The following is a 10,945-nucleotide window of genomic DNA, read 5'->3' on the forward strand; positions in this document are numbered from 1 at the left end:
CTACAAGAAAAATTAATGCAGGTTGAAAACCATGTCTTTCAACAAAAAATTCTGACTATACAACTATTTTTTGATTAAACCATGTGAACATTCAATTCCCATAACTTTTACAACATTTTATTCTCAAACACAAATGTGTTTAATTCTGTTCGAGGCTAGAAATAAAGAGACCTTCAAAATTTCCCCCAAAAAAGAAAAGAAAAGAAGTTTTCGACTTGGACATAAACCGGAGGAGGTGGGCGGGGGCGGGGGTGCCTCTGCCTGATAGGATGATGCGAATGAATTGGACCAATTTGTTGGTGGAGTGAAGTGGGAGTGGGTGAGAATTTGAAATCTGAAATCTTGAAATCTGAAATTGGATTTTGATGGAAGCTTTCCACCCCCAACTTCATCCCCAACACATGATAAGACTTCCTCTCTCCTTCTCTTCCAAACTCAACCTCAATCGGTGTTTTTCGCTTTACTCTCACTCGACGACACCCTTCTCCTCTGCCTCCGCTTCCGGGGATGGGGTTAAGGCCGCCACCGCCGCCAAGGTCTCCGACGCTGCTCAGCTCAAACACAACTGGTTGGCCTCTCTCTCGTGCCCTTTTCCTCACGCCCCTGATTCCTTGGATTCGACCCGTACCAATTCGGATTCCAGTTGGGTCATTGGGGTCGACCCGGATGTTTCTGGTGCTTTGGCCCTCTTGAAAGCGGATGATGATGACCCAGCTTCTTCTTCTGCTCAGGTTAACTAACTGACTGCCTTCCTGCTTCAAATGTTCTTTTTTTTTTCTTTTTTTTCAAATTGCACCCCTATTTTCCTTTTAATTTTTAGCAACAGTTAGTTAGTTAGTTAGTTAGTTAGTTAGTTATTCAGTTTAATGGCATCATTGTTTGTCATTCTGGGTCTCAAGTGTTTCAGTTTGTTTCGATTCGAGGAAAGATTCTTTGCAGTTTAAGATAAATTGTTTTATACACTTAAGAGATTCCTACATGAGTTTGATAAATCTGGGTACAATGCCATGATATTTTCCTTACTAATCCTGCTTTGGATTTTTGTCCCTGTCAACTTATGCAATCTCCTTTTGTTTTCTGATTTCTCAGGTATATGACTCTCCACATTTGAAAGTGCTGGTTGGTAAAAGAGTTCGCAGGCGTTTAGATGCAAAATCTATTGTTCAGTTGCTCGGCAGTTTTGATGCTCCTCCCGGTATGCTCTCTTCTTCCTTTCATTCTTTCACTTTATCCTCAATCCTAACTGCGCTTTCGTGTTTAAGGTACGGTTGCATATGTGGAGCAGTCGACCCCCTTTCCACAAGATGGAAAGCAGGTTAGTGTGATATCTCTCGGTAGACTATTCCTTGGTCTCATTATGCTATTTTATAAACTATTTTACATCTGGTTCCTTCGTTTTTATAAATTGTGCGTATGACTGGCACCATTGTCATCCCCAGTAATACGAAAAATTGGAAAAAATCAGGGCCGTTAAAATACTTATCTTTATTTCAGCATAAGAGGTTACTAGCAGGCTGGTTAGTCTTTAATAGTAGAGTCTGCAGTGCTTGCATATGTGTTGATCCTGAAAATAAGTTAAATAACAGACAAGGCTGTCGTACTAAGCAGTTTGTGTGATGAACACTTTTGGCGAGATTCAAATCATTCGATCTGTAATTTGATATCTTGAATCAGATTACCGTCATAGAGATACAAAGCTGACCCATCCCTGTGGTGCACCAGCTCTGATACCATGTTAGATAACCATTTGACTCCAAAAACTTAAGTTTTTAGGGAATAGGCCAACAATGCATATCAGCTAAGTAACTGCCCATCCTCAAGCCAACACATAGAGGGAGAGAGAAAGAGAGAAATGTGCAGGTACAGCCCCACTCTGCACCTTGCAAACTGCGCTTACAAGTTGGAAGTTGGGATCAGAACCCATGTTAAACCGACGGGTGCCCTTGGGAAACTAATTTACAAAGAAAGGTTTCATGTACACTACATATTCCTTGAAAATGTGAGACTATGCTAAAGTAAATTTCCGTCAAGTTTTACAAACTGATTTTCGGTTCCAGTAAATTGTGTAAGAGAATATTTCTCCATATTTTCCAGTTTATCTCATGACATTTATCGTTTATAATTAGCGATAGAGAAGCCTTCCGGCCAATTATTTTAGCTGTAAGCCTAGACTACTGTTATAATTTCCATTTTGCTTGACTGATTGCCTTGAAAGTGAATAGGAAAAAGAAAACAGAAATCTGTTTGAATTCTTTTGATTCTAGCTGAGAGCCTTTTCCTGGATGAAGGGATGGTGGAGTGGAGGTTTCGGGTATGGACTATGGATTGGGATCTTAGTTGCGATGGGGTTTTCTGTTGTTCCAGTGTCATCTGTTTCGTGGAAGAGCAAATTTGAAATCAGCGGAAGTATGTATACAAAGGTTAGTTGGTCTCAACTATATGTGCTTTCACAGCCTATTTACAGCATTTTAATTTCAGAATTTATCATAATTTTTTTGTTGAATAGAAACAATAGGCTAGGCCAATGGTTCGATTCCCTTCATCTGTATAAAAAATAAAAAAAATAAAAAAAACAAAAAACTAGGACAACTTTATTGTATTTGACATTGCTTAACTAATTTTTAAGAATATGTCCTGTGAATTGTTCCATTGCTTAAATTTCAAACGCTAAGTTTTGATGATATCCGGACGGTTGGAATTGCATTCATTTCATCATTGAGTTCTATGTTGGAAAGGAAAAAAGATGGTATTAATTCTATTCTATGTATTGACTTGATAGGATGATAGCCGGAGGGTTGCGTCTGCATTATTTCCATCATTGAAGTCCATGTTGGAAAGGAAAAAAGATCACGGTACTAAATCTATCTTCTTAATTATATATACATACATACACACATACATACATACATATGTATGTGTGTGTGTGTAATATGTATATATTGTTTCTACTATTTTATGCCAATAAATGATAAATAAAGAAAATTCTCAAAATTGAGAAAGACAGATGGAAGGAAAGAAAAAACTCAGGGTATATATGACTAGAAGCTCCTAGTCTACTTTTACCTAATCTAGGAATAGAGGAATGTTGGAAGTGCATGTTTCAAAGGGCGTCTCTATAGTCTATAGGTTTGAGCTTCTGTTATGTAGAAGACATGTTTGCTCATATCACCTGTCTTTTCCTCTGTGGTATATATGCTTGTGCTAATCCTTGCAAAAGCTTATCTTCCTATCTTATGATCCTTTTAGTGCCTACAGTTTTTGCCGCGTAGTATTACGGTCTAGTGGTATTCTTCTTCACTTGTAAGTGAGAGGTCTTAGGTTTGATTCTCGCCAAAGGCGAATTTAAACCACATTATTACTAGCCTATTGTGATGCTTAGCCCAGTTCCCCCCTTAGTATAGATAATATCATTTGTTCACAAAAAAAAAAAAAAAAAAAAAAGGCCTGCTGTTTTCATCTCTTGACTTTCTTTTGGATGTGTCCCCTTGGGAGATTTTCATATCAATTTGGAGCAAATTCAATATAAACTCAACCTTCCTAATTGTCTCTCGTAAGTGACTTTACTTAAAGTCATTTTCTCGACAATTTCATTGCTACATGAATCTTATATGAGCGAGGGAGCTAATGCTGTAATCATATGAAAAAGGATCAAATGTTGTAGTAAATCAAGTTCAATGTTCTAAAATGTTCTCTCTCTTCTTTCTTTATTGTTGAAATATCATCATACATGCATTGTTTCATTGAATTCTAAGATTGTCGTGAATTTTCCTGATATTTAGGGAGGGCCGATGCCCTACTCATTGCCGCATACGGAAAGGGGATGGAGATTAAGTCAGACTTATCATCCAACCCAGAGGTATTTGTAACTTGAAATTTGCAGATTGCCCCCGATTGCTTGTTATAAACCAAAGAGAGGAATGATGAATGCAGCAAGCAGCAGTTTGAAAGATTTTCTAAGATTTAGATCATTGGTGCGACCATTTATCAGAGGTTAGTGTTAGCTTTTAGTACGAAGAATCTTTTTATTATTATTACTTGAGAATGTAATTTCCTAGAGTGTATAGTTAGTGAACCGTTGAAGTTTTTCCTTGCTTGGGATCCCCCTCTAAAAAGTGCCTTCAAACTTGGGGCGTGCTTATGAAACGGTAATGGAATAGCAAGAAACGGAATTGCACTGTGTTCGAAACATTCATGCGTTTGCTTTTCATTCTGATTCATGTGTTTTAGTAAACAACTTATATGGATAAATACGATTTCTATTCCGATCCCAAGAAATTTTAGCAAACAATTTCAACATGATCTGATTCTGACTCTAACTCATTCAAACTCCCTCAATTCAATTTCCCACGTTCTGATTACGGATTGGTAAATGAGCCGTTAATGTTGATGGGGATTGATTGATCAGAGATCGCAACAAAAATAAAATAGTCAAATAACATAACTTTGCTGCAAAACCTGCTGCAGTGTTCCAGTTATACCTGTCAATTGGAGAAAGCGAGCTACTGAACTAACGCATTCCAGAAATACCTTTCGATGCAACTTTCCCCTGCCATTTTACATTTTCACTAAACATTATCAGAGCTATAACTATCCTATGCCTTCTAACGGTGGAGTGAAAAATTACTTAAGGATCAAGAATGCACTATAAACGAAAAACCCATATGAATAACACTCTCAGAAATTCTAAAGGAGTTAGATGTCGTATCCCGAAACATTTTGTGGATCTTTATCAAGCCTCGCTCAAAAGAAAGAATGCCAAGACTAATTTCATCGACCAAGCTGATCCGTTAGATATACCCGACCTATTGTCTGATTTATCAGGTCAATTGGAACAACCCATCTAGATGTTTTCGACTTTATTGTGGAAAGGAGGAATTAAGTTTATAAGTTTACTCAAATCAATTTTATTCTTTGTAATATTGTTTCATTATCTAAACTTGTTGTTTGAAGCTTGTAATTTTATTTCAATAAAAGTAGCATTGTAGTTTCCTTTTATTAAGAATACCTTGTTTTTAACTCAGATTGTCTTACTCATTAGTTATACGATAGTTCGAGATAAAAAATATTTCTCAAGCTTGATACTTCACAAAAACAAAAGTAAAGATAATATTTGGCCAATTAGACGTAATTGAGGGTTCCGAAAAAGCCCAGGTCATGTTACCAACTGGAACAATATTGTCCATATAAAATGCATTATGCGCTACTTGCTTCACAAGAAATTTGTTGAACTTTAAAGATATATGTTTGAATGGACTATATTGAAACAAAATATGCAAATAATATGGAATATATATGCATACCTCAAATGATATCCAGAAGCGCACATTGGAGAAGTTGCATGGTTGAATTGTATTACACATACATAAAGACAATTGAAACACATAATGTCATGAACCAAAAGTTCATTGATCCAAAAATTTACATTCTTTGACATGATTGTTTGGGTCATATAAGATCCACCATGATGCGTAGGATCTTTACCAACTTTAATGGACATCCATTACTGAACAAACATATTGCTATATCAAATGATAACCATCCAAGGCTTCTTCTCAAGGGAAGTTAGTAATTAGACCATCTCAATCAAAGATTGATACTAGATTCCCATCATTTTTTCAAAGAATTCAAGGCAATATTTATGAGCTCATTCAACCACCTTGTGGACCATTTTGATATTCCATGGTTTTGATTAGACTTGACAATTTCTTACATGACCAATTAAAACAACACGAAAATAATGGATTGACGTAGTCAAAAAGGAAAGTGATGTAAAAATGTGGATAAATTTAAACCAAAGCTAGAAATTATTTAAGCTAATAAAGAGAGTGCACAATAGTGGGAAAAACCCATAAAACATAAGTAGTCAGAGCATAAATGACAGTACGACATAAGTAGATCAGCTGAATCTAGTTAAGGTACTTATTACACAATTGGAAATAAGCTCCTGCATTTATTTAGGAGAATGTCAAAATTGCCAAAGATCCCTTGTACGCCACAGATGATTCAACTGACTACGTCCTGGAAAGGTGAAAAACAGAAGTTGTGAGTGGGGAAAAACAAAGGTTTATGAAACACATTTATTTTTTGAACATACTAATCCATCGCCGTAAAACAAGTATAGTTTCCAGAAAATCATATTACGTATAAGTATGAAATCAAAGGTAATTCAACAATAATTCAAGAAACACACAAATCATAATATCTCAACCCTGGCATAAGAAAATCAATTGCTCATCAATCTATGCTAACACACGAGTTCATGCAGAGAAATTCTGACATGAATAGGATTGGGTGTAATCATAATATACGCTCTAGTACTACAATCACATGAAGTCTGTCCTTAGGCATATCACATACGAGTCCTAACTACCTATTGCAACATAGGACATGACTAGCACTACAATGGATCCAAAGTGAACGTGTGGTGCAAAGTGAACATACACATGAAGCCTGGCCCTGGCCTTGGCCCGGGGCGAGTACTACACCGGCGCAAGCATGCATGATGAGCAGGTAAAATGTATAAGAACATGCCATGACAATTTATAAATCTCAACCACATAATAGCACTTTTAAAATGAAATAAAACATGGCATGATAGGCACAATATTAATCCAAAAGCATTTGTGGAAACCATAAAACTTTATACATAATATACATAATATATATATATAAACAAATGCCCACTTACTAATACATAGACGGATCGTAGCCTCTTAGCCTTGCTTGACCTTATATCTCCTCGGGATAATTCTCTCCTATATGTGAAACAACTATAGTAATTAATTAATTAAACATACACGAAAAGGCTAGGAAAATCCTGCACAATTTGTTCAAACGGAGGGTTTAAATATACGAAAACATTCTACACAACGTCACGAACTTGTACAAGTCGACCACGCGCCTCCATGAAGAGGCACGCGCCCTCACGCGCCTCCACGCGCTCTCATGTACCTCCACACGCTGCCAGCTTGCAGCCACACGCAGGACATGCGCCTGCACGCTCTGGCAGGCCCTAGTAGAATATTCCGTCAGAATTGACAGAATATTCTGCTAAGTCTAACGGTGTTACCTTAATGGCGTCAGTAACGGCGTGAGAATATTTCATCAACTTTAATGGAATATTCTCTTTCTTCTCCAATTTTACAGTCACCTCTCCAATTTTACAGTCATCGTTGCCGCTGTCCGCCACCGCCATTTGGTTCACCAAAATCTGAAAAAGTTGGCCAGATTTTTGTAAAAACTTTAAAACTTTATATATTCCTCATTTCTCAACCATTTTCGAGTACTTTATATGGAAATGAAGCTTGGGAAGAAAAGAACAAGTTTGTACCTTTTGAAAGTCCAAAAGTGGATGAAAATGGATTGAAAATGCCTTGAAGAGCTCGGCCCTAATTCCCACATTCCAAAGCCACGTGCCTACACATTGGTTTGACTTCAAACTTAGGCTAGGGACCTCAGGGAGTTGTGTAGTTGCTTCTGAACCTTCCAAAACCTTGTAACTCGAACGGAAAGTCGCCGAAGTACCTACACCCAAGTTGGAGGTCCAAGTTGGAAGCTCAAAACTCGGTTATTCTTGAATCGACTCGTACGAATGGGTTCGTGGGGATGAGAGGAGTACGATAGTGGTGATTTGAAGTCCGATCTATGGTGTTTAATGATGGTGTTTATGTTGTAGAGAGGAGAGAGACACGACATGGGAGAGAGAAAGAGAGGATAAGAGAGAGAGAGAGAGATAGTTTTTGATTCGATAAGAGAGAGAGGGTTTCTGATTAGGTGAGAAAAGTAAGGGAAGAAAATTGATTGGTTGGTGAGGTAAGGTCACTCATAAAACATTGTTCACTAACAATGATTAATTCATACACACGTGTACAATTTTACCCATTGTTAACATACTTTAACTAAGTGTAACTTCTTCGTTACAAATCCGATTTGGGTCTAACTCGTGCTCACGCATTCGTAACAAGTACTATTTAATTATGATAATAGGAAAAATAAATTAAAAACCGAATAACAACGTCCACATTAGGTTCCACTTTGCCAACAATGGCATAATCTTCATTTTACACACTCAGGAAGGAAATTACATGGAAAATTAGGGATGGGTCGTCATAACCTACCATCCTTAAGAAACTTTTGTCCTCAAAATTTCAACACCACTGAAGATTATAGTTAAAGAACAAATATGGATAATGATCTCGCATATGCTTATTCGTCTCCCAAGTAGCTTCCTCAACATAATGGTTTCTCCATAAGACTTTTACCAATTAAACGGTTTTGTTTCTACGAACTTTTTCTTTCCAATCAAGAATCGTCACTGGAACCTCATCATAAGTCAAATCTGGGTTAATCTCTAACGGCTGAGGATGAATCACATGTGACGAATCAGAGAAGTATCTCCGTAGCATGAACACTAGAACACATTGTGCACTCTTGACAATTATGGCAGTAGATCAAGTCAGTAGGCAACTTCACCAACTTGCTTAATAATCTTATATGGTCCTATATAATGATGTGAAAATTAACTTGACACACAAATTAAAACCCTATGATTGTAGTATATGAAAGTAGGGATCGTTTTAGGCCAGAGATTAACTAGGAATGCTAATCAACACAAATAAGACTTAAAAACACTACATTAGACTCTATAGACTCAAAACTGACTCAAAATACTCAAAACAACAACAAACAATAAAAAAGACTCAATTCTAGACCTAACAAGTGATTTTGACGAAAATAAGATTTAACTTGACTCAAAAGACTAAAAGAAGACAAATTTTGACTCAAATAACAAGACTCAATGGAAGAGGGATTGTTTTTGACGAAATTAAAACTTAAAACAGAAACTTTGCATAAAACACTTTGTAAAAACGAATTTGGTGAATTGAAAAGGGTGAAAGGCTAGTTAGAGGGTCCTTCTCTACAAATGACATATGCATACAAACCAATTTCCAGTTATTATTCCTTTAGACTATGAATGACAATGCCCCAAATTAATCGTGAAAAGCACAAATTAACTTTCAGATTTTCCTTAACTTATTAAATTGGATGGCATACGCATTGCAACCAAATTATCCTTATCAAGTTCCCTAACTATGAAAAGCATGATAGAAAGACATATCAAAGGTCATTAAGTTCTTTGAAAACCATAAGCATTGACGAGGCATTCGTAACTATGAAAAGCATGATACTCATACCAAGGATTTACGTAACACAATCATGACTAGTGACTTCCACTACTTGTGAATATAAGTTCATAACTATTAGGTGAAAGTCCCTTATACTCTATCATCAAATTCATGCATGCAAATTAAGTGTTAACCCTCAATCAACATACATAACCAAGTTTTGATAACTTAGATAAGCAAATCACATTCAAGACTCAAGAAACAATAACTAAACGTAATCAATTCATATAAAACATATAATCATGGCTTCGAATTCACCTCCAACTATAAAGAAATTAGTTCCTCATGTTCATCATAATTGAAAACCAAATTAAAATAAATATTGAACTAAAACTAAGGATAGAAAGAACCCATAAGCACTCCACACTCCAATGGCAGGCAAGACACTCCCTTGGATGGTGGCAAGCACGGCATAAGTACTCTTCTCATTCCTTATTTGCTGCGGCACTAGGGTGATTTAGGTGTATGTGGTGTGAATTATGGTGTTTGATGGTTGAATGAATAAGTGAATGGATGGATGAATGGGTGCGGCATAAACATGTATATATATAGGATGCACGACAAACCCTAGGGAAATCAGATTAGGGTTTGGTAGAAATCAGGTGGGAAAAGGACTAGGGTGCACCAAAATCTGAAGGGAAAAGGATTGCTCAATTCTCTAAGGAAAATGATTGTAGGTTCTATAGCTTCTAGAAGAGGGAGAGGCGCTACCTTTCTAGGGATTCTAGAAAGGGTGGTGTGGCATGTATTTAGGGACATATAGGGTTTTCTAAAAAGGGTATTATGGCAGATTTCTAGAAGAATAAGCGCTAAGGGGTGCGACACCAATGTAGGAACAGATAAGACCTCTAGAAATCAGGTATTAGGTCTCCTTGCAGCTAGAAATAAGGTAGAACAAGATTAGGTTACGATAAGGTTTGGATAAGATAAGGTTGTTTCAATAATGTTCCATGTTTCTTGCTCTTTCCTTATCTTCTTTGTCTTGAACTTGTTTCTCCAGATTTGTAGCATGTTCCTAGCCTCTTTTGACTTCAAATTCGTCCATCCACCTTGCTCCATATGCAAGTTATCCATTCCATGCCCAAAACTGCTTCAAATAGCTCCAAAATGCACTTTCTTGCTTCTTTTGCCATTTAAACCTACCAACACACGAAAATTGCTTAAAACACTATAATAAATGGAAACTAACTATGTAAATGCAAGAAAACAAGCTAACTAAGTCGTATAAATATGCTCCTATCATATAATGAGGACTTAGCTTTCCTTTCTTCTCGAAATGTACAATACCTTTCCATGGTGACATCTTTAAGAATACCCAATCTCCAACAACATATACCCAGTCTATCGAATTTCTGTCTACTATACTCTTTTGTCGATCTTGTGATGCCTACTGTCTTTTATCACTTGAATATTTGACAACTCTAGAAACCAAAAGTTTGGACAACCAACTTAGTGGGTAGTTTTCACGAACATGTAGGAAATGCGCTGACTTGGTAAGTTAATCTACAATCACCCAAATACCATTATAGCCATTATGCGTGCAAGGCAGCTTGTGCACGAAATCCATAGTGATATCCTCCCATTTCCACTAAGGTATAGGAAGTGGTTGTAGTAGCCCGAATGGTTTCTTTCTTTCCACTTTGACCTGTTGACAGACGGACAACGACTCACGTACTTAGCAATTTTGTCTTTTCATTATTGGTCAATAGTAGAAAGGTCAGATAGTACGATACATTTTATTACTCCCGGGATGCATCGCA

At 36.9% G+C, this 10,945-nt stretch overlaps 1 protein-coding gene across 1 annotated transcript; it reads left to right on the plus strand.

Moving 5' to 3' along the window:
• LOC148697958 (Holliday junction resolvase MOC1, chloroplastic-like) lies at positions 1-4,188 on the plus strand. The gene is made up of 6 exons (XM_088691048.1): positions 1-731; positions 1,090-1,195; positions 1,263-1,315; positions 2,289-2,420; positions 2,780-2,852; positions 3,780-4,188. Exons 1-6 carry the CDS (start codon positions 366-368, stop codon positions 3,869-3,871), a joined length of 822 nt encoding a protein of 273 aa, XP_088547174.1. The 5' UTR covers positions 1-365; the 3' UTR covers positions 3,872-4,188.
• The last annotated feature ends 6,757 nt before the right edge of the window (positions 4,189-10,945 follow it).

The sequence above is a fragment of the Pyrus communis genome, chromosome 3, assembly GCF_041283825.1.
Source record: "Pyrus communis isolate YQ-2024b chromosome 3, ASM4128382v1, whole genome shotgun sequence".
Taxonomy (NCBI): Eukaryota; Viridiplantae; Streptophyta; class Magnoliopsida; order Rosales; family Rosaceae; genus Pyrus; species Pyrus communis.

What these genes read in the sequence shown, in the direction of transcription:
- LOC148697958 (XM_088691048.1), top strand. Translation starts at nt 366, where the DNA reads ATGGAAGCTTTCCACCCCCAACTTCATCCCCAACACATGATAAGACTT. An exon ending in CAGTTTTGATGCTCCTCCCG is followed by an intron (nt 1,196 to 1,262) that starts GTATGCTCTCTT and finishes TTCGTGTTTAAG; the next exon opens with GTACGGTTGCATATGTGGAG. An exon ending in GCGGAAGTATGTATACAAAG is followed by an intron (nt 2,421 to 2,779) that starts GTTAGTTGGTCT and finishes TTGACTTGATAG; the next exon opens with GATGATAGCCGGAGGGTTGC.